Source organism: Sabethes cyaneus, chromosome 3, assembly GCF_943734655.1.
Source record: "Sabethes cyaneus chromosome 3, idSabCyanKW18_F2, whole genome shotgun sequence".
NCBI classification, from domain to species: Eukaryota; Metazoa; Arthropoda; class Insecta; order Diptera; family Culicidae; genus Sabethes; species Sabethes cyaneus.
In genome coordinates this window covers 162,916,656-162,941,121 of record NC_071355.1, presented here as the reverse complement: position 1 = coordinate 162,941,121, position 24,466 = coordinate 162,916,656, and the positions used below count along the sequence as shown (strand labels likewise).

At 40.8% G+C, this 24,466-nt stretch overlaps 1 protein-coding gene across 1 annotated transcript; it reads left to right on the top strand.

Annotated features, from left to right (window-relative positions):
* Positions 1-706: 706 nt before the first annotated feature.
* Positions 707-24,163, top strand: LOC128742314 (chromosome transmission fidelity protein 18 homolog). Its single transcript, XM_053838644.1, has 10 exons — positions 707-869; positions 940-1,510; positions 1,569-1,737; positions 1,801-2,579; positions 2,702-2,921; positions 20,120-20,491; positions 22,217-22,392; positions 22,454-22,826; positions 23,937-23,997; positions 24,063-24,163. Exons 1-10 carry the CDS (start codon positions 785-787, stop codon positions 24,161-24,163), a joined length of 2,907 nt encoding a protein of 968 aa, XP_053694619.1. The 5' UTR covers positions 707-784.
* The last annotated feature ends 303 nt before the right edge of the window (positions 24,164-24,466 follow it).

The following is a 24,466-nucleotide window of genomic DNA, read 5'->3' as shown; positions in this document are numbered from 1 at the left end:
AATACACACCAGTTGACAATCGATATACGTTTATTGGCTTAAAACACTTGTTCAAAACATAAAATATTTGTCATTAAACGCAAAAGTTTCGGCTAAACAGTAAATAATAATCAATCGATCTGGGTTATCATTCACAAAACTGATTCACTCTTATCAATTTATTCGAAAATAGTTAAAAACGCCTTTTATTTTCTATAACTTACCACTTTAAAGTATGCTTGTCTTTCAAGTAACATGTTAAATGCTACTTAGTTAAGATTTCGCTGGTTGGAAGATTTTCAATTAATAATATCGTTCTAAGTACATTGGAGGTTTTCTTGGTACTCTGCTTTTTTTATGCTTTACAGCAATTAAATCAAAAGCTAGCCTTTAAAAAAACTCAGAATTGTGTACCTCTTGGTCACATCTCACATGCAGAATTTCTGGCAATACTGAAAGGCCAGGATACGACATTGCATACAATTCAACGTAAGATTACATCAATTGCATACAACTCTGCGTTGATGGTGCATATACTGCTTTGCATACTATACAGTTTAAATTCCAATCCAACAGATGGCTCTCGACGATTTGACCAGTTCATGACGAAATCTAATATGATACAAAATAAGCGCGAACAGTTGACAGTTCTTAGTTCTTACTACTTAATGTTTATGTGTACGCTCCAGAATCATTGCAGGATTTCCGTTTAAATTAGATATTTAATGTGGTTTTAAATAGTGACTTATTATTCTAAGCTGTGGTTTATTCAAGTTCAAATTCAAGTTCAAGTGAAGCACCAAACATGGATCAATATCCGACGGAAGAGGAGGAATATGAGCTCAGATATGGTGATTACCTTGAAGCGATGGACGACATGGGCTTTGAAAGTAAATATAACATACAAAATAGCAATAATATGACAGTAACGTGCATTTGGTTTCATTTTTGCTGTTATAGTGTCCGAAGCGCAACCAGGACCATCCAATGCAAAGGATAAACCAGATCCTCCTCGGGCATCAACGGCATTTTCTAACTACAGCAGAGGTCCTCTGGATAGTCCAGTTCTTTCCCAAATCAACGAAGACAGTCCCTTACGAAGTCCCGCATTGTCGCAAATTCCGAGGAATTCATCCACAATTAACAAAAGACTGTTTGATACGCCGGGTCCTTCGAATTTCGGCCGTATGGCTTCGACTCCTTTCCCGGGAGAGTCAACCGATGCAGGCACGATTGCTGCCGATCCGTTGAGTGAAATTCAAAACATTGGCCTGAATCCGCGCAAAAGACGGTTAGATGCTCTGTTCGGAGACATCCGGGACATCGACGACGACGAGCTTAGTTTGTGTCAGCAGGTCTACACGAAGAAAACCAAAACCGAAGAGGAACTTGATTTGGAGTTGATCGAAAAAATTCTCGAAGCAAGGAAGCGCTTTCAATCGGTTGTTAATCCGGTTAAATCGAGCGGCTTGGATCGGGCTGAGACTTTGCATCGGTTCAAAATGCAAAACCTGTCTTATTCATTGCCGAAGTAAGATTGTTTTGGTTGGGAATTGAGCCGGTAATTTGATCGTTACGCTTGATTTTAGGTGGCCTTTCGCTACGGTTGTGCGAAGTGACAAAGAACGGGTTTATGTGCGATTCCACTCGGAAGAGTTTGAGACAAAAGCGATAAATGAAATAAATTGTTTCAAGGAAGGTTTTAACGGATTGCTCGGTGATGCCAAGGAGAAAATTTGGAACGAAGCTAAAGAAATTGTAAGTAAAAGTAGCTAAATATGTTTGTTCGAGTTCCAAAACACTGTTTTCATGGTTTTGTAGGTTTCCAAACGTTTCGAAGCTCCCGTTCGTGCAATTCAGCCTGACCCGGACGTTCAGGTAATTGTTCCGGACCAAAGTACCGAGCTGTGGGTCGAAAAATATCGTCCAAAACGTTATATTGATCTGCTGTCGAATGAGACCACCAACCGTAGCCTGTTAGAGTGGCTGAAGCTGTGGGACAAGGTGGTGTTTGGTCGTGAACCGAAGCAAAAGACAGACACCAAACAGCTCAACAGTTTCAACAAAAAGACCGGTCGTTTTGAGTCAAACGGCGGCTGGAAGAAGAAAGGTCGTTCGGCTCTTAATACGGATTTGGATGCACATGGATGCCCAGTGCAGAAAGTAGCGCTTCTATGCGGTCCCCCCGGTTTAGGAAAAACTACGTTGGCTCACACAATTGCCCGACATGCAGGGTATGTTGTAAGGGAGGTCAATGCATCTGATGATCGCAGTCCAGAGGCTTTTCGGTTGGCGTTAGAGAGTGGAACGCAAATGAAATCAGTACTGAATGAGGACAAACGACCGAACTGTATAGTTTTGGATGAGATTGATGGTGCCCCGTTAGCAACGGTGGATTTTCTACTTCGATTCGTTTCTGGGGCAGTTCCACAGAAGGGTGGCGGTAAGAAAGGAAAAGGAGAGAAAGCAGATAAGTTTATTTTGAAGCGACCGATAATCTGCATATGCAACGATATGTACGTTCCTGCGTTGAGACAACTGCGTCAGTTGGCGTTCGTAGTAAACTTTCCGCCCACCGAATCGGCTAGACTGGCAGAAAGGTGAGATTGAGCATGTTTTGTTAAATGACTAAAATATGATAAATAATACTTTTTTAACAAATAAATTTTGTAAGAGTTAGAAGTGTCTTGTCCGCGATTGTATCTAGTGAATACTTTTTTAGGTTGCTGTTGATTGCTAAACAGGAGAAAATAACAACTGACTTGACTTCAATGTTGGCACTGGCTGATAAAACAGGAAATGACGTACGATCATGTCTTTCTATGCTGCAGTTTCATAGCTCACTGAAAAAGCCATTAAGGCTAACTGATGTCCTGAAATGCAATGTTGGCCAAAAGGATCAACAAAAGGGATTGTTCGGAATATGGTCTGCTATTTTTCAGGTAAGTCAATGCAGTTTGTTACCGTAAAAATGTCTACCAAACACTACATATATAATGGGATAATGTTCTAAACTGAACTATCCTTAGTTGATTTTGAGTTTGAATCATTATCAGTTATAGAAAAAAATTGCATTGGCATAGGGGCCGTTTCCGGCTTCTTAATTCGCGCTCGTCGCTCATCGGTTTCCATACCACGACAAACACGCGTCTGAGTGGCTTGATTTTTCGGTAAATAAATTTGCGTCGGTTTGGATTTCGTCGTTTGTGAAGAGCTGGTTCGCTTCATGCGTAGGTTAGTTAGTTCGATGGCTTCCCGGCGGAGATCCCATATATTCCAACGATACCGTCGATCGATATTAGACGGAATCGGGTGCAGTTCCGTTTGCACTTCCTGCTCCGTGGTGGCTGTCGTTTTGACACGAAACACATCCATGGTTTTGGAATTGTAGCAATTCTGCAACTTGAAGAAAATGTTCAGGAAAACTACAAGCTGAATCTTTCTGCGTGCTAGTTTGACGATTTTGAACAAATATCTAAAATTATTGAAAGTGTTTAACATATGCACTGATAAAGAAAAGTAACAAGAAGTGGAGTTTCAACTCACTTATCTGGATTTTCGCTGAAAAACACTGCAGGTTCGGGAATGTTGAACGCACAGAGCTCTTTTTGATACTGGCACACTCCCATTTCAACGTTACCAGGCATCAGAAGCCCATTTGCTTCTGCTAGATGCCATACGCAAAATTTTAGAAATTCGACCTGCACATTAAAAATATATTCTCACAATTGCTAATGCTTTAAAAGTGTGCAACTTACCTTCATGGACGACTCGTACGGTACAACTTCACAGCTTGTACCCTCCGAGTCAATGATAAGTTGCTTACCGCTGGTTTTGCTCAATCTATCCAGGTCAGTTTGCACCTGACATTCACCTAGTAAACGGTAGGCCAGGTCGTCAAAACTGAGACAACGTTCCGTCAAATTCGTCAAAGTGTTACTAATTTGGTTGATTTCCGATAGCAGATAGATATAATTTTGATACTGCATCCATATACGTGTCAATTCTGAAAATTTGGGCTATAAATAATTATTAATATAACTTAATTCTCCATTGTCATTTAAGAGATCTTACAAATACGCGGTCAGTTGGGATGGCCGTGCGGTATTGAACGGCTTCGTGAATCTTGATCAACTTTTGGTTGTATTCCTGGTTACAGGTGTCGATGTTAAACTTCATTAAAACCAACTCGTCAATCAGCTTTCGTGTATAAACTTCATGTTGACGATACATGATAAGTAAATCTTTCAAGTTGTCTAAATCCTCCGAGGATATGTTCTCCGGTAGAAGCGTGACTATGGCACGATTGCGCAGATCGTAGGCAATCGAAGAGTTTAGGGCACTGGTAAGCAGGTTGACTTTGTCCATAATTTCGCACAACGTTATTTGAAGGATCGATTTGGTAGACTCATGAGATTGATCCAACAATCTTGGCACTGTAAAAAACTAAATGTATTTTTTTTAATTGATGAAAAGAATGACCCTTACGATCAGACATTCCATTCGAAGAATTTCCGGCGTGTTTGTTAAAGATGCGGATTCCGCATACAATTTCGCGTATATCCTTCAGTGCCAGCAGTCGGTCCTTTTTGTCTAACGTAATAAACTTTGCCTTATCGCTTCTAGACATGACAGAGTTTAACGCTTTTGTTGTTTCGGCAATTACCTCCTTATTATCCGGATTACCAAGTCCCATATTCAGTACGATATCTATTATAATTTTATTGAATATTTCATCCTGTTCGTCTCTTGTTATGATATCATTTTCTGTAATTTCTCTCAGCAAGTGAGCTGTTTTATTCTGTAGATTCCGAGTGTGCTTTTCAATGACCTCATCCTTGTTGAAAAAATGCTCCAGGAAGTACATCTGAATTTTAAGCGTGGTCAAACTCGGCGAACGATCCTCTGCGGAGAATGATAGCTTGTTTATCAAAAGCTTGAAAAGATTTTGCATTTTAACCTCATACCAGCTAGTATTGCAACGCATTCCTCCACAAAATCGTCATGGTTCCTCCTATCGGCACTTAGCGTTTCCATGTAAATTTCAAACTTCGGATCCAAACTGACCAAGTTCATGACGAACGTAATTAAATGCTTGTCGTAGCGGATGGTTTTCTTTTCACACTGTTTCACAATCTCATAGAGCAGCGGTTTGAGATTTATGTTTGGTTCAAGTAAATAGGTTTTCAAATGATTTGATGCCATGATTTTTATTTTGATGTCTGATCAAAAAATGAAACAACACTACCGCCGGGGAGTTGGAAGTCGTTTGATGCAGTTGCTAGCCAGCTAGGTATGAACTTGGCCAGCAAAAACTGCATTCCTATGCCGGTAAGGTAAATAACGCTCGTTGTTTTGGTCGTTGTCATGACAATGCTTGTATGCCTATCTGGGTTTTAAAAGTCCAGACATAAACACTTCTATTTTTATTAATTGGGCATTAGGTATAAACCACTTTTGCTGACGATTGCTGACGAAAAGGAACTGAACTAAATTTATTTTTCAATAGTCTCGGGGACATGGCCATCGAAAAAATATTAAAATATTTGTATTCTATAGAGCCTTCTGTTTCTTTGGTACATATTTTGTGTCGATTCGACCAGGGAAAGTAGAAGGGAAATACTAAGTAATCCAATACCTCGCGGAACGCACCGGATGCGATAAAATGGTGCTCCTGTAAAATCAACTTCGTTGTCGTTATCGTTAGCATAGAACCGGGGTGGGTTGTGCTGTTTCAAGCAATCGTTTCCATTCAACTCGTCACCAATTTTCCGAGTATCTCGGAAGTCGCAAATCATTTTTGACTTGTTCGAGCCATCTTGTCTGTTCCTGGTGCCGCATTGTTAGATGAAACCGAAATTTAAATGGATAAAAGTAATTGTATAAATGCATGTGTGTATGTATCTATGTATGTATGTACGCATGTATGTATGTATGTATGTATGTATGTATGTATGTATGTATGTATGTATGTATGTATGTGTGTATGTACCTACCTTTCTCAGCAATTACTACCTTTCTCAGCAGAACAACCGTTCATAGCAATGGGCTTTTCTAGACAAAGAGAATTGTACCAACTTAACGATTGGTCACCTTTTTTCGTTGTGTGTGGATATTATCACTACGACCAGCATTTTGATCTATTGGGATCTTATCAAGGCGTTGTTCCGCACTTCGTTGTTATTGCAGTATCGCTATAGAGTGAGCGAACTGCTTATTATCCGTGCTTAAAGCGTCGGTGTATTTTCACCCCTTTTTCCATCTACGCTTCTTACTACTTTTCAACCAATCTAGCTCTAGAGCCAGGAAGTGCGGAGACTAGTTATAATTTGTCCTTGGACAAGAGGTTTCATTCGCACCTCGAGCAAGTATCATTCTTATAACCAGCCCCGGCTAAAGGCTTCATGGTCGCTGCTTCATGTGCAGAGTTCAGCACAGAGCGAATGGGTGTATGTGTGCATGTATGTGTTCTTTACTACTTATGCATTACCAATCTCGTTCCTAGAACCAGGAAGCGGAACAAGCTATAATTTGCCCTTGAACAAGAGGCTTCATTTGCACCTCAAGCAAGTACCACTCTTATAACTTGCCCTGGCAAGAGGCTTTCATTGTTGGTAAATGCAGAATGCAGTAGGAAGGATGTGGAGAGGCCTGAGAATAAACCCATGCGAAAGTCACTTAACATCGAATGGCCTGATTCTACTAAGATTCGAACCACAACCACTCGCAGACTCGGTAACCTTGCGGCTACCATTACCAGCTCCTATATGAAAAACCAAAAGGGAATAGATCGGCAAGCAACATCACACATGTGCACGTACTGGGGAAACTATGATGCAATCAGTACAGCATTAAGAGAATTCGATTGGACGTCTATCAGCGCGTGCAAGGACCCGCAGATGAAGCTGTTTCGGAATTTACCGTCAAAGTTCAAGAGCTAATTCTTCAATATGTCCCAGAGTCCGCCCGCGTCCTAAGCCTACTTGGGGAAAGAGACTACTTACCCGACTCAATTGTTCGCGGAAATCAGCACTTCGTGCCTATCAAACTTCTATTCTTTTGCTGCTAGATGTTGTTTTATAATAGCAAGCAGAACATATAAAACGCTGAAAAAAAGCTCAATAGAGATAGAGAAGCCTACGATCAAATTCAAAAGGCTTCTGCAGGTCTGTAAACTCGAAGCGTAAAGACGGGCTTCCATCTAGCATGTGCCTGCGGTATAATGAAGCCTCCACTGACAGCAGCAAATGCGAGTTGTTTATAGAACACCTTGCAAGGCGTTCAATTGCGAGTGTGCTTCGAGAGACGATATCGATGCGGCGCTTATATACGTTCCAAGCAACATGTTCACTGCAGAAATCTTCACAATTTTAGACCAGGACGTTGCCAAGGTAGTTGTTAATTTAAAACAGTCCTATTGCCCCGGATCTGACGGCATTCCTGCTGTTCTCCTGAAGAAATGTCTTGATATTTTAAAATCGCTGCTTGCCTCTATTTTCAATCTTTCTTTACAATGCAAACAGTTTCCTTGCAGCTATAAAAGGTCATATATGTTTCTGGTGTTCAAAAAGGGTGACAAAGGTAGCGTGGGACAGTACCGCGGTATTTCCTGTTTGTGGCCTGCTCGAAAGTTTTTGAAGTTATTATTTAATCATTTGATGTTCAACATAAAAAGCTATATTTTTACAGCATGAAAAGCTATACCTCCATATAAGCTGGTCCATATAACTACCAATTTATTGGAATTCACTTCATTTTTCCTATACCATTCATCATGGTATACTATGTGCTAAATGCGATAAACTTGGAACTTTCGCGTGGCTGGAATCTTATCTACGTAATCGAAAAATTGCTGTAAAGTTGGGTGCGTCTCAATCTGGCTGTTTCAGTAACAATTCTGGGGTCCCTCAAGGCAATATACTGGGACCCTTACTGTTTTCGTTATACATTAACGATGTTACCAAGCTACTACCACCTGCCACACGATTATTGTACGCAGATGACTAGATTTTTTAGCTTATCGAAACTAACGATGATTTTCATCGCTAAAAACAGCCTTTGATTCAGGACTAAGGAGTTAAGGAGGCCATCATGCAGTTAAAGAACAACAAGTCAGCTGGAAAAGATGGCATCGGAGCGGAGCTTATTAAAATTGGACCAGAACAACAAGCTTGCCGTTTGTCCACACCGAGTAATTGTTAGAATTTGGGATATAGAACAGCTACCGGAGGAGTGGAAAGATGGGGTTATCTGCCCGATCTATGAAAAGGGCGACATACAGAGTTCCCACGCATCATTTGTTCGTTGACTTCAAAGCCGCATATGATACCATCGACCGGAAAGAGCTATGGAAAATCATGGACGAGAACAGCTTCTCCAGGAAGCTCATTAAACTGATTAAATCTACGATGGATGGCACACAGTGTTGTGTTCGGATTTCGAGTGGATTGTCAAGTTCACTCGAATCACACAGAGAGCTTCGTCAAGGTGATAGTCTTTCATGCCTGCTGTTCAACATAGCGCTACAAGGTATTATGAATCGAGCGGAAATCAACACGCGGGGCACGATATTCAACAAATCTAGTCAATTCGTCTGATTTGCCGATAACATGGGTACTATCGGTAAACCATCTGTGGCGGTGGCTGAACAGTACACCAGACTAAAGCGCGAAGCAGAAAAGAATGGGTTAAAGGAAAATATGTCTAAAACAAAGTACATGCTGGCCAGTGGAACCGAGGCTGAACGACACCGCTTGGGCAGTAGTATATTGATCGACGGCGATGAGTTTGAGGTAGTCGATGAATTTGTCTACCTTAGCTCACTGGTAACGGCGGACAATGATACCAGCCGTGAGATTCGGAGGCGTATTATCAGCGAAAGTCGTGCTTACTATGGCCTCCACAAGCAATTGCGGTCGAGCAGGTTGAGTCCCCGTACAAAGTGCACCCTGCACAAGACGCTTATTAGACTGGTTGTTCTCTACGGGCATGAAACATGGACAATGCTCGAGGAGGACCTGCGAGTGCTCGGAGTTTTCGAACGACGAGTGCTAAGAACGATATTCGGCGGCGTACAGGAGAACGGAGTATGGAGGCAGAGGATGAACCATGAGCTCGCACAGCTCTATGGCGAACCCAGTATCCAGAAGGTGGCTAAAGCTGGACGGATACGATGGGCAGAGCATTTTGCAAGAATGCCGGACAACTACCTTGCAAAGATGGTGTTAGCCTCAAATCCGGTAGGAACAAGACGACCACGAGCGCTGCGAGAAAGATGGTTAGACCAGGTGGAGCGAGATCTGGCGGAGAGTACTCGGTGTCCGAGGAATTGGAGAGCGGTAGCCCTCAACCGAGTTACATGGAAAAACTTTGTTCAACAGGCTTTGTCTTAGGACGGCAAGTCACCTAAGTAAGTAAGTGATTCAGGACTATCGCATTGATGGGATACCTCTGCGAGGGAGGTGGTCACTGATCTCGGTGAAGTGTTACATGCTCAATTGATGTTTATTTAGGCAGCATTATTCCATGATTATCAGCAAGGCTAATCGACAACTTGGACTGGTAATGAGAATTAACAAGGAGTTTAATGATCCTGGTACCCTGCGAGCCCTTTATTGCTCACTGGTGCGCTCAGTTTTAGAGACTGGGGTGTATGGGATCTGTTCTACCACAGAGAACAGGCATTCTTCTTAATCTCGCGGGATATGTAAAAACATAAGCCGCGATATAGAAAGTGAGTGGTAATGCCAAAGCTATAACCGCAGACAAACAGACGAGACACTCGTGCTAATTCCATCGTTCAATCAAAAACCACTCGTTTTTTCAAAAAAGCATGTTTCGCAACGTGACCACACCGCGGCGCGCGAGTGTTGCTTCGAGTTTTCAGTATAAAACCATATAAATGTAAAAACCCTACAGCATAAAACCCTGCAAATGCAAGCTATTCCGCAGCATGCATAACAGAGGGTGCTAGTGTGCAAGCAAAATGTGTAGGACGATGGTTTTTAGAGGATTTTCTTCTATGTGTCATGTCAGTTCGTCAGTGCTATAATCATAGATTATAACCGAATTCGAACCCACAACACCCGCCAGGGCACGTGGCTCGCTGGTACCGTAATGCGGGGTCAAATTGATCACCGGGGTGAAATTGATCAAACGTACAGCTCAAACAAACTCAAAATTTTGACGGTATTATGAAATAAAATTTATAACTTCTTTTGTTTATTATGTTGAAATATCATCTAATGGTTTATTTTATCGAGAATTCTTAAAGAATTACTCATTAAATTACTTTTTAATTGAAATTCATATTCGCAGCATATTTGTTTTGATTCTTTTGCAACGTAAACAAACATATTCTTCATGCATCAAAACGATATTAATAAACGTTAAACATATTAACTCATACCCAGCCGATAGTTTGCGATCCAAAACAGTGATCGTTGTATTGTAATTGTTACTGAAATAAATGATCAAAAACAAATTTTCCAAAAAAGTACCTCGAAAACAGCTATTTTCTTAACCCAGTAACCATGGTTACCATCTACCCCGTAACAAAGTGACAGTTATTAACAGTTTCTCATAACACCCGCCAGTGTCAAAAATGTCGCGACGATCGTTTTTACGTGCCGTTCAAAATTGACGCACCTTCGATTTCCAAAGGAAATGTTAATTTTTGTTACGTTAAATGTGAACGCAAAAAACTGTCTGGACAACGATTTGAAAAGTGCGTGTTGATTATTTCAGCATCGTTTCATGTTTTCGGTAAAACTGTTTGAATTCTTGGTGGGTTGTTTGATTGATTTGTTTACAAGATAAAAAGCGGTATTTATTACAAGATTGTCACTCTTGTGTACGACTTGTCTGCTGTAAAGTATTTAAATATTGCGTGTTTCATTGAAAGTTATCCGCTGCGCAATTCAAAATGAAATGCTCTTTCATGATTGCTGGATCGATTTAGTCATTAACAGAACAAGTTAAGCAAAATTCAAGAGTAAATCCAAGCAATTGAGATCGTTGCAGTTGTACAAAAACACTCTGTTACATGACAGAACCAAATAGAGCATGTTATTATGACAGAAGAACCAGTTATGCTGCTATTGTCATTACCACGGAAACGTTTTGATACTTGACATAATGTTGTCAGTTCGTAAAATACTCTATTGAAATAATAAACCAATTCAGATCTTATATGCACAAGGGATTTTTTGCCAAAACAAATGATAATAAACTCTTTCTACGATATTTACGCCGCTTTCAAACATCTGTCGTGAACCATGAACCAGCAGTTTTAGGTACGTTTGATTACTATGGGAGCTGTCACATTGTTACCGGGTTGGTTACCATGCGGTAATGGAATTTAATGTAATGTTTTGCTTTTGTGTTTTCTTTAAAATTAATTTTTAAAATTATCTTTCATCAAAATACTACTAAGGAAAGAATAATCATTTAGTTCATTATACGATTACCAGCCACAGTTATACATAAAACTGTCGTTACGAATAACAATAAATTGCTTAAATAATACTTGCCCTTCACTCGCTTGGACGAAGTTAAAATAAGCTTTATGTGAGGATAGAAGCTTGAAATTTTCATTAAAATTGCCGCAACTGAAGAAATTAGTCTATTTCCATGCATTTTAGTATATATTACACATTACACAGTATATATATAACATATATTCAGATTTTGATTTTGCAGTCATTTTCGCTTATTTTAATACCAATTCTGAAATGATCCGACCACGGGAAGTGGCCGAAAAGCGATCATACACATAAACATTCCAGTGCGGCGTGGAACAACCTCGACGGAATAAAACGCCGCTCGTGAAAAACCACGATTTTCAAACTTTATGTACCTTTTTCTCAGATACTACACAACGTATTGGAACAAACTTTTTTTTTTGTATTGCTGGTAGGAGCTTGGCAAAGACTTTTATAACTTTTGTGCTTTGTAAACGAAATAGAGCTTAAGAAAAACGAAAAAGATGGTCAAAAAAATAAAATTTTGTCTTCTTTTTCTTTTTTCTCTGGTTGTATTTCGTTTGCAAAGCTCAAAAGTAATAAAAGGCTTTGTCAGACTACTACCAGCAAAACAAAAAAAAAAGTTTGTTCTAATACGTTGTGTAGTTTCTGAGAAATAGGTACCTAAAGTTTGAGAATTGTGTTTTCTTAGGAGCGGCGTATTATTCCGTTGAGGTTGTTCCACGCCGCACTGGAATGCTTATGTGTATGATCGTTTTTCGGCCACTTCCGGTAGTCGGATCATTAAAAATTAGTATCAACATAAGCGGAAAAGACTGCAGACTCAAAATCTGAAATAAAAAATAATGAAATTTTGAAAAGTTTTAGTCGTTTATGTCCCCTTAATGTTCACTAATTAGTGATTGTAAACCATAACATCGTTCAAATTGATTCTAACCAATACCGCTGCATTCGTTGTAGGGCTTTTTTATTGGGGCACGAATAGGTGTTCTAACGACACTTCTTCAGTGTGCTTAATCGGCTGGGCGCTGCTCTTGGCCCAGTGGTGAATACGGTGAATAGAATAAGCCATATCTCTGGTAGCGTGGCGTGCGACATACGGGGTTGTCTTAGCGCTTCATTTTGGTAAATCGCAACAGTGGTAAGACGTAGTCCTACGTACAAAAAATTAATCAAAAAATTGCAATTTATTGATACTAAGTTAGGTAGGGTACCTTAAATTGACATTTAATAGGCTCAACTATTTCCTAAATGTATAAAACGATACGTAACTACGATTTTCAAAGCCAGCTCAAAATGTTGTTATAAAGCATTACCTACCAACCTACCATGCGCCAACTTATGGAGTTGTTTACCTAACTGTGGATTCGTCTTGTAAAACCTTTACATGGGAGGCATTGGAAACAGGTAGGGTTTCCGATACTCTGACCGATTGATACGCACAACTGTGATCCAGGTACTCGAAAATGTCGGTAAATAGTTTTCGGATAAGACTGTATAAAAGGTGAGGATATGTGTCGTTTGGGCATATTCCAAATAACATTCCATAGTTAGCTTTTGAATAGAGAGTTTAAACATAAAGACTGCATAATCCTGACAACAAAAACAATGTTGCACGCTAAAGGATCACCGGAAACTGTTCCATTAATTTTTCAAGCATTAGATCTTCGAGCTGCGAAGAAAGAAAATGACGAATCACCATCACAACTCAATCCTAAAACAGAAACAGAATTGCCGGAAACTGCTCCATTAACCCTCCAAGCTTTGGATCTTCGTGCTGTGAAGAAAGAAAACGACGAGTCGCCGCCTGACTCTGGAAACTCAACAATGGTTAAACAAGGTCACCTTCAGCGTTTACGTAAGTATGGTTGGGCTGAAGAGTTAATGGACCCAGAATTAAGGGAGGAGTTCAAGCAAGAAGTGTGCGGAATTACTCGTCTGTCGGTTACTAAAAAGCTGCAGTTCATGAATGCTAAGAAGCATCTTCTACCAACCGAATTAGAATATAATCCCAACAAATCCCGGCTGTGTAAAGAATACACAAGTCCTGCGGAAGCTGTTCATCGTGCCAAGAACAATCGAGCTTCGCGCAAGTCCCGGTTCAAGAGCAAGATTAAACATATGATAGACGACTTTCATGTGGAGTTCGATAGTGAAGAATACACAGAGCTAAAAAAGGAACGCAAATCGACAGATAGACAAATATTCGAATTAGAGTGTGCATTGTTGAAGAATGGTATCTCCGATGAAGAAATACGCGAGATGAGAACTATGTGCGGATTCCGGTCTAGAATGGGAAAGGCCAAAGGTGCCAAAGGAAAATGCAGCAAAGAAGAAGCATGCTGCGAGGATAAGGCTGATAAATTTTAAATTCTAAAACAAATTAGTAGGTGTAGGTAATAACAATGTAGATGTAGGTGTAGATGAGATATGACTACCGTGACCGCTCCTAATTCTGCGCATTTTTCTTAATATATGTATATTTCAACATTGTGCATAACTATGACCATTGTGTTATTTTTTTATAAATGCCTGTTGAATATCACGCCATTATTCACAAAAGGGCCATAATCTTTGACAGCGAAATAAATTAAACTGAATCTGAAAGTATTTTATACGTCAGAAAGCAACGTCGTTAGCGCAAACGCTAAAACTGTCATTCTAGAAAATTAACAAATTTATGATCGAAATTCCTTGCAATGATCAAATTACTCAGCATAGTTAGAAATAATAATTAGTTTTAGTCGTGTTTTAGACCAAAAGAGTGATTGCATGCCTTGCTTTCGTTGGAAAAATGCAACGCAGTAGTGCGCAGATTTAGGCACAGATTTTTTATTCATGTTCCAAATTCTGCGCAGTAATGTATCCTTCGAAGAAATCGCGAAAGAATACCTCACCCAAATGGCTGAGGTATAGAGGCATAAAAATTCATGTAGAACCTTTAACTTGCATTGATTGGAATCCTGTGTTGCGACTCAGGGTCCGTACGAGCGCCAATTTATGCAACTATGCTTTCTGATTTTTTTTTGAATGTCCAACTTCATGGAGCTGTCAGGCACTGGCGAAGTGGTTTCTACATGAAAACACAATGTTTAATATTTGTCTAAAGTGTAATATTCAGTATGCAGAAAACCTGAATCAATTCGCCCATCATATTATTGACAATAAAATATTTAAAATAAGCCAATCAAAATGATAACAATATTCCTGTGCCACCTGGACAGCACAAGAAAGCCAAATCATGGATTTATTTATGGTAATGGCTAATGCCGGATTTTTGACATGCTTTAGCGTATAAAGACATAAACAACATGGTATGAGTGTTTATTGTTACTTTTTAGGCGCGCAGAATTAGGAACAAACATGCGCAGAATTAGGAACATGGGCAAGAGAGTGCGCAGAATTAGGCACCGTGGATAAGTTTACAAAACAAAAAATATACGCAATTGTTGGTCGACTTTTAATTCCAATGTTTTTTACCAGATGCTATAGACCGTAGCACTACACGTTGCTGCTATCAACGTTATTAATTTAAGTCTAGAATACTAATAATAGCGGAAGAATCATAAAAATGTCTTAACTGCGCAGAATATGGTACGTTCACGGTACTTTTAGACTTTTTTCCTTTCCTCTCTAAACGTCGTACTTTTACATATATTATCTCTTACATCGTAACTCGTAGAAAAAATAAAAAATAGATGAAAAAAGTATGTTTTTGTGTTTGGATTAATTATTGTCTAGTTTTCAAAATGTTTCACATGTTGCTGCTTTGTCGTAACTGCCTATTCCTGTCGTATCCAACACAAATTATTAAAAATATCAGCCTTTTTTATGACACACTATGCAAAATTAGTTATTCCCTAATATTTTAGTTTGTTGTCTATCATACACGATCAATCAAAGTGAACTATTCAAATGCTAATTTTTAGTACAGAATTCCTACCAGCCAAATTTTCTACGTTTTTTCGTGCGACGAAGAAGAAGATGTCGACTAATTGTTTCAATTTCCGTCATTCATAAAATGAAAATAACTCATGCAACGCATTGTCGTTATTTTGCAGCTGGGAAAACTTGCATGACCAGCAGAAATTTTGCAGAATGACACGTGTCATGTCGTCCTACAGAAATACATGCGCGCTAATTCCGTAAACATTGTTGTGATTTTTAGTTCGGACGATGCAAAATTTTGATGGACAGATTTTAAAACCGTACGACGAATTTAAGAAATTAAGTCAGTTGCATAATTTCAATAAAATGCATTAATAGTCGCTTTTTAGTGAATTCAAAGTGCACGGTTCGGAAAGTAAGTGTGTTTGAGTCAAATCAGCACAAGAACTTTTGGAGTATTCATTAAATCCATCCAACAAATGATGAATATTAGAGTGGCTTTACTTATCAGGTATCAGCATCTTTGGCTTTACTTACTACGACGGGAATTAGAAATAAACCCTACCTACACAATTATGTGGGTTCGTCTTTATTGTATGCTGACTTTAACCACAGACAAAAACAAACATAATACTCGTTTTCTATTCTTCGTAACGATTAAACCATCATTTCAAATTTAGGCTTAGTTGGGATGTCTCCATTTTGGTCAAAGTGGCGATTTTGACGAAAGAAGGGGAATTTCCCATAAAAAATACTTGCTACTGCGAGGGATACCCATGTTGCTATTTGATATTTGGAAATGTCGATCATAGATGATGCTAGTGTTCAGGTTAAATGTGAGGTACGATAATTTTTCTTGATGTTTCTTCTAAGAGTTATGTCTGTTTGTCTGTGCTTTAACCTTTACGTTCCCGCCGGGATTTCGAAAATTGGAGTACTTGCCGTCACACTTTTGACTTTATCTCTACCACTTTTTAATCCATTTTTATATAACTTGTCTCAACCACCTTAGATTGACCTTCAATGAAAAAAATATATTAGCAAAATTTGGACCCATTTTCCCGGAGATATTCCAGATCGCAGTGGAATTATTTTTTCACTTCTAAGTAACAGATGAAATACATAGGTAACAGATAAAAACGAAATCTGCTGCTGCCATCTCATTTTTGGTCAGTAAAAATGAATGCATTATACTGTAGAGCACTGGTTTATGCACCACATTACGGAACTTCCGTTTAGAGTATTACCGGAACCTAAAACTGGTCATAAGTAAGTGAAGAAATATGACAAATGGGGTATCTTCTTCTTCTTCTTCAGACAGCAGTATAGAGCCGGGGTGGCTCGTGCTGTTTCAAGCACTCGTCTCCATTCAACTCGGTCTTGGGTCACTCGTCGCCAATTTCCTGGTCGTCTCAGAAGTCGCAAATCGCTTTCGACCTGGTCGAGCCATCGTGCACGGTGGGCTCCCCTGTTCCTGGTGCCGGTGGGGTTGTTGAAGAGGACTATTTTCGTCGCACTGTCGTCCGGCATCCTTACGACGTGTCCGGCCTACCGTAGCCTGCTAACTTTCACTAGATGTACGATGGGAGTCTCCCCAAGCAGTGCATGTAACTCGTGATTCATACGCCTCCGCCACTCTCCGCTTTCAGTTTGTACTCCGCCAAATATTGTCCGCAGCACTTTCCGCTCAAACACGGCAAGGGCGCGTATGTCCTCCGTAAGTAGCGTCACGACTTCAAGTCAATAAAGAACTACCGGGCTAATAATGATTTTGTACATTGTTCGCTTCGTGCGGCGGCGTATGCTTCCTGATCGTAGCGTTTTACGAAGGGCAAAGTAGGCCCGATTTCTCGCTTGGATGCGCGGCTGGATCTCCTTACTAGTGTTGTTGTCCGCGGTCACATGCGATCCCAAATACACGAACTCCTCTACCACTTCTAGTTCGTCGCCGTCAACGGTTACCGTCCGTGGGAGGCGCGCGTTTGTTTCCTTTGAGCCTCTTCCTTTCATGTATTTGGTCTTCGACGCATTTATTTTTAGCCCAATTCTCCTAGACTCCGCTTTCAGTCTGGCGTAGATTGCCTCCGCCGTCGCAAAGTTCCTGACAATGATATCGAAGTCATTTTGAAAGCCTAGAAGTTGGCCACTCTTGGTAAAAATCGTGCCTCTCGTTTCGATGCCCGCTCGTCGGATTACCCCCTCAAGAGCGATGTTGAACAGCATGCAGCGTACGAAACACATCATTCGATCCAATGTAGCTCTGATCAGTCGCGTCAGTTTGTCCGGAAAACCGTATTCGTGCATTATCTGCCATAGCTTGTCTCGATCGACTGTATCGTATGCTGCTTTGAAATCAATAAAGATGTGATGCGTGGGCACGTTGTACTCCCGACATTTCTACAAGATCTGTCGGATAGTAAAAATTTGGCCCGTAGTTGCGTGTGCCCCCATGAAACCCGCCTGATAATTCCCTACGAAACCTTGTGCTATCGGTGACAGCCGGCGTAACAGGATCTGGGAGAGTACCTTGTAGGCGGCGTTTACCAGCGTAATACCACGATAGTTGCAGCAGTCTAGCCGATCACCCTTTTTGTAGATGGGACAAACCACTCCTTCCATCCATTCCTCCGGTAGCTTTTCCTCCTCCCAAATCCTCGAAATAACCCAGTGTAGAGCCTTTGCTAGCATTTCTCCGCCATGTTTATAAAGCTCTGCTGGTAGGCGGTCCTACCCTACGGCTTTATTGGTCTTCAGCAGCCTGATTTCTCGTTTGACTTCTTGGAGATCAGGTGCTAGGACATTACTATCTTCCATGGGCGCTCCTAGGTTAATTTCCGTTCCACCTCCTTCTGCGACTTCGCCATTGAGGTCTTCATCGAAGAACTGCTTCCACCTGTCGACCACCTCGCGCTCGTTTGTAATTAGATTCCCTCCCTCGTCCCTACACATGTCAGGTTTCGGTGTGTAGCCCTTCCGAGTTTGGTTCACCTTCTCATAAAACTTGCGCGTGTCATTAGCTCGGAATAGTTGCTCTAATTCTTCATGATCTCTGTCCTCCTTTTGGCGCTTTTTTCTCCTCATGATCGTGGTCAACTGGTTCCTAGCTCGTCGGTATTTGGCCAGGTTCTCTCTAGTGGCAATGCTTAGATAATTTTTCCAAGCATTTTTTTCCCCTTCACCGCTTGTTGGCATTTTGTGTACTCCGAGGCTCAAAACCTTGTGCCGCGGAAGCGGCCTCTCCGATGGCCGAGCGTATTCTGCCCCAACCGTCTTCGAAGTTTGAAGCACCTAACTCCTCGGAAGAAGGCAGTGCCTCATTCAGCACCCGCGCGTAGTTTTCGGCAGCTTGTGGGTTATCTAGCTGCCTGATGTTCAGCCGAGGAGGGCGGCTTTGACGTGTCCGGTATACCGTGGACAGCTTTGAGCGCACATGTACTGCTACTAGGTAATGGTCAGAATCAATATCCGCACCCCGACAGGAGCGTACGTTCGTCATGTTAGAGAAAAACCAGCCCTCTATGAGAACGTGGTCAATTTGGTTCATTGTACGTTGGTCAGGTGATCTCCAGGTGACTTTGTGGATATCCTTGCGCGGGAAAAAGGTGCTTCGGATCACCAGGCTTCGGGATGCTGCGAAGTTTATACATCGTTGGTCGTTATCATTCGTGTCGGTGTGCAGGCTATGGGGTCCTACCACCGGTCTATACATTTCTTCCCTACCGACCTGGGCGTTCATATCCCCGATGACGATCTTGATGTCCCGTGACGAGCAGCTGTCGTACGTTACCTCCAGCCTCGCGTAGAAAGCTTCTCTCTCATCGTCGGGTCTACCTTCGTGCGGGCAGTGCACGTTAATGATACTATAATTGAAGAAACGGCCCTTTATCCTCAATACACACATTCTCTCGTTGATCGCCTTCCAATCTATCACGCGATCCTGCATTCCGCCCAGCACTACAAAGCCCGTTCCCAGTTCGTTGGTAGCGCCACCGCTCTGGTAAAACTGGGCCTTTCCGCTACGGATCTTCCATACCTTCTCTCCTTTGCGACAGATTTCCTGCAGAGCTACGATGCCGAGTTTGCGAGGTTCCAGCTGTTCAATCAGCACCCGCTCGCAACCTGCGAAATTTAGCGATCTGCAGTTCCAAGTCCCGAGTCTCCATTCGTCGTCCTTGTTCCGTCGCCTAGGTCGATGCTGAATATTCCGCTCCGAATATGCTTGAATGTTGTTAGTTTTTGAATTTAGGTGTGTGGCCGTACTGGGGCAACACTACCGAGTCTCGCAATGGGGCTGCCATCTTATAGTGCCGAGACTCACTATACCTACTTCCCGGTTAGTATACGACCTTAGTTTCCACCGGGGTTGGTTACCCGATCTTCGCTAAGGTTGGTCGTATTCCGGCTGGTACCACGAGGAGGTCGGGATCGGAGTGGCTGGATAAGAGGCTAACGACCACTCTGGGGTCTATATTCCGCATTATCCAGCCGTTTACCAACCTTCGCATTTTTTCGGATTTTTTCGGATTACAATACTTCAAAAAATCATATCTTGCGAATTCCAACAGTAACATCGAAATACAAAAATACGTGTCGATTTTTTTTGAACAAAGAACGTAAAAAAAAATATTCCGAAGAGAAAAAAATTTTGACTGTAAATTTCCCGTGGAATGACCCATATATAAGATTTTGTTGTGTTACGTATAATTTATAATAATACCGATTTCGATTAAATAAATGTTCAATCATTTCCAAATTTCATTTATTCACAGATCCAACGGCCGAAGAAAACCTTGATAGAAGATAAGAATTCAGCTAACGACGCAATCGTTACGCTCACCGACATGTCTCCAGCTACGCGGATGGTCAACATTTTGGACGTGATTCACATGGCCGGCGATTACGATCGGTTGACGCAGGGTGTATTCGAAAACTATCTGCACCAGAAAATGCCCGACCCGAATATGGTCGGCGTGGCGGAGGCCGGCAGTTGGTTTTGTTTCAACGATCGGCTGCAGCAGATGATTAATCACCAGCAGAACTACTCGATTTACCCGTACCTAACGTATGGTTTCGTAATGTGGCATTTCTTATTTGCCGGGCTGGTCTGGCCAAAAATTAATTTCCCTAACAAGGGCTTCGAGGTAAGTATCAGCGTGTGTTCTGTTTTAATACTGAGTAAGGTGTTGAATGAAATCAATTACTAGGGTTATTACAACTTATTATGTGCTTTACAATAATGAATGTATATTTTCAAAGAGGTAGAAAAAAGCTTATTGCTAGCTGTTTGCGCTAGTGAATAGAATAAGTTTTCCCCCAACATTGGCAACGCTCCGAAAGTGCCTTTCTTCCAGGGAAGCTTCTAATTATTTTTCCTTTTCATTCTTCAATCTGTGCGGCAATCTCTAATTTAGTATTCCATTTTGCATCACAACATTTAAGGAAAAATAACAACATTTCTCTTTCATCGCCATCCAGAAGTTAGCTTCAAGGGTCAGTCTCGTTTACTGTCAATGAAGCAACATCATCGTCACGTACGTGCATGTAGCTAGCCAAACCACACCATACGAGCATGCCTCCGGGCTTGGGAAAGACAAGGATGCGATACTTTGCATACGGTACAGCACAACACGGAAGTACCTGGTAGGTACTACACGAGCTCTATGGCTTCGGTTTACGATGCTGATGTTGTTAATGGAATACACACAGTTTAAACATAATTTACACCATTTTAAATAATTCTTTTTGTGCACGTCAGCGGTTTGGCTATCTTGCCGCGCCGCCCGGCTGCCTGTTTGGCTAAAGAGTGTGCATACGTGATACATGTCATGATGTACGCGGCGGCGAACTGCACTGGAATTTCGTCCTTGCGAACGGAAGCTGCTGAAATCTTTGAAAGTGCGCGAAAGTGGATGACACATTTTGTACTTGGCAGAAAAAAAGTAATTAGTGCGGACGGTCGTACGGGTTTGTTATGAGTGTATAAAATATTTTTGCATAAAATGTGTACCTATTATTCAGTAATTTTTCAGTGAATCAGCAATTTTGAGCATCCGGTTCTTATTCGATTTTGATTCAGTGAGACCAGTGCATATTTCATCAAAAAATACTGTTTTGTGATACCTACTTAAATGTGTCATCATGCTAAGTCTCTTTACTCCGCTATCAGCGATTACTCTAGAACTTAAAATCATTTTAGTACTGGCAACAATTATGCAACGCTATTTTATGCCAAACAATCATTTCCGCTTTCGTTTAACGTTTTCGAAACGAAACGTGTCAACTGATGGCGTGACCGACTAGAGTCTTGTACATTAGTAAATAACGGCCTCTTAATGTGGTTTCATTCTGTAGGAGATGCATAATTTATGCAGCAATTATGAAACGCCCTTCGACGTACCGGTAGGTTTTTCTTATTAGTCTTGTCGTTAACAGTATGCGTTAGGTTCTTTCCAAAATTTTCCAACACTCTTCTGTTTGATTTTTGGCCTTAAAGATGGTGTGTAAAAATCTTTGATAAGATTGATGCTGTGTGTTGGTAAATCTTGCGTGGCTTGACTTGAGTTGCAAAAAAATGGATATTTAAACCTTTTTCGCCTTGAGGGAAACTGGCTTGCCTAAGTGTGGACGGAGTAGGTATAAATCTGATGATTATTAAGATAACCCATCCGAAAGAGCGTTTCATGAAATGATTCTATTAATTATTCAATATTCATTTACTTTCTTTTTTAAGCCACTCTCGGTCAGATTTATCCTTTTTTTCGCTCTCGCTCGAGATAGCAATTCAATTTTTATACGTTGCAGTTTTTCCTTTTGATCTCGAACAAAAAAAAAAGAACTTTTCTTCCGTTTTTCCCTTTATTCCGCAGACATCACAGAAGCTGGCAACCTGTAAACTGATACTTACCGGCCTACGAAAGGGGCTCTCGGCGCAGCTTAAGGGTATCGGAGAAGGACCAACGGTGCTGCTGGATACGATACCATTGTTGAAGCGTGTGATTAGTCCATCATTGCGATCGGTTTCGCTACAGCTGCTGACTCCGAAGTAAGTTTAGATATGAAATGAAATTCCATAGCTTTTAAATTATAAAAAAACGTTATAATAGGGAAAAATCGGACCTGACTCATACAGTAGAGGTAATGGCAGACTTTGGTTTAAACTATATTCAGCTGAAATCAGCTGAGGGAACTTATCAGTACCAGCTGGATCCGGATATCGAGCAACTGGGTCATTTTGCCGGAGTTTCTGGACAAAATTTGACCTATTTTGGAAAGCAAATTGTCGCGAGAGAAGTGGAACTGGAAGTGATGCGACGGGCACAGCCCAAAATGTCGAAGGCACCGGTGAATCGACCAACTGCTAAGATTACCGAAGTCAGTAATCGTAAGAGCAAAGAATCAAAAGCACCATCCTCGGAGTTACCTAACCATCTGCAGACCCTCAAACCGAAACCAGTCATCCAGAAAGTAAAACAGGTGGTAAGTGTACTTGTTATTTTTCGTTTAACTCCGGGTTTTGATTGCTTTATCAAGCACTGCTAAAATTCGTTTGCTCCGATAATGCCCCTATCCAATGAATCGTGTAAAGTTCGAGTAAAGTGAGTTCGAGGCGGATATGGGTGGATTGTCTCGGAATTGTCTCATTTTATACTTTGTTTGTAGACAAAATGACAAGAACCAAATGCTTTTTTATCACAAAATTTTTACTTTTTCTTAGCATTATTTGAGTTAACGTTTCCAATGCGAAAAGCTTTCACAAATAATGGTTTAAAGAAAGCCGCAAAAAATGTTCAGAACAACCATCAAGAATCAATTTAGAAAATCATATCGTTATTGGGATTGATGATTGCATCGCACTTCCATAATAGTAGGTAGATCTTGCAGGGAGCTTTCACCGTACGAAACCGCGAAAGTTGTATTGGCACAAAATTGAAATAGGAGTATAAAGTTTGATTGAACGCTTGATAGAAAAAGCATCTCGCGGCCCATTCTCCCAGCTCTTCCGTTTGCAACCGGCTCACGGCTGGCTGTGGAGAAATCGTCTTGGCTTGGGTGTTAGTCCTACCGGAAGAGTCGGTTGTATTTCGCGTAGATTGAACCGATAGATCCAATCTTACTTTTGATTGGTTTGATATGATTGGTTTCATAACCGAAAATTGATGTTCGCAATCAAGTGTACTTAGCTTCATCTCGTTCTTCGACAAAATTGAGAGAGTTAGATAGAAAAATACAATATGCATGAAGGTAATCATGCTTATTCTGCAATTTTAGGCGAAAGCTATTCTGCAGGCAAATTGATATGCAAACACGCTCAGCGATTGTTGGAAAAGCTATTGTTATTTATCAGTATGGTACAAGATGATGAAAATTTGGACGTTTAAATTATTGTGTTGTTTGGTAAATATTTGAAATTAAGTACATTGTAAGACGTCAACCAACTGATTAATTTTCATATTTATCGTCCGACCCAAACAGAGTACAGATTAACTAAGTACAACAGATCTGTGACTATATTAATTACTGAAACCTTTTTCAGAATTTTTATATAACGTTTCAGTTTTTTTTCAAAACATTTTTCTCTGTTTTCAGGTATGTAGGGATTTTTTTGGTCGTATCACGACTCGAGAAACAACCGTCCCCGTTCAAGAAGGTAGGCGACGAACATTATCTCCGCTGCTGTTTCATTCCCTAAGATTTTGTTTTTTTTATACATAGGTGGAACAGATACGATAGTAAAAAGTCCTATTTGGTATCGTTACAAGGAAGGTTTTAACAACGCCGTGCGGAAGGATGTTACTTTGCAGGATTTAATGTAAGTTGTGAATTATAACTTCTGAGCATTACTGAAAGTAAAAAAAAAAGTTAATTGATATCGACCATTTAAAAATTACTGTAAAGAAATCCGGCAGGGAAATTACATCTTTAGCTGCCTTTACGAGCGAGCTACTTACACAGGGGGCATCATTTTCAGCACAGGCAAACCCAATTGAATCATAATTAGCCGATAATTCAATATTACCTACATTTTAGTGGCTTAACCCAAGTTCAAAAGCGTGCTGCCTGCCACACTGAGTGTACCATGGCCTGTCGGAATGTAGTCTAGTGGGCAAAAGCTTCGT

What these genes read in the sequence shown, in the direction of transcription:
- LOC128742314 (XM_053838644.1), top strand. Translation starts at nt 785, where the DNA reads ATGGATCAATATCCGACGGAAGAGGAGGAATATGAGCTCAGATATGGT. An exon ending in TCCCTAACAAGGGCTTCGAG is followed by an intron (nt 20,492 to 22,216) that starts GTAAGTATCAGC and finishes TTTATTCCGCAG; the next exon opens with ACATCACAGAAGCTGGCAAC. An exon ending in TCCAGAAAGTAAAACAGGTG is followed by an intron (nt 22,827 to 23,936) that starts GTAAGTGTACTT and finishes CTCTGTTTTCAG; the next exon opens with GTATGTAGGGATTTTTTTGG.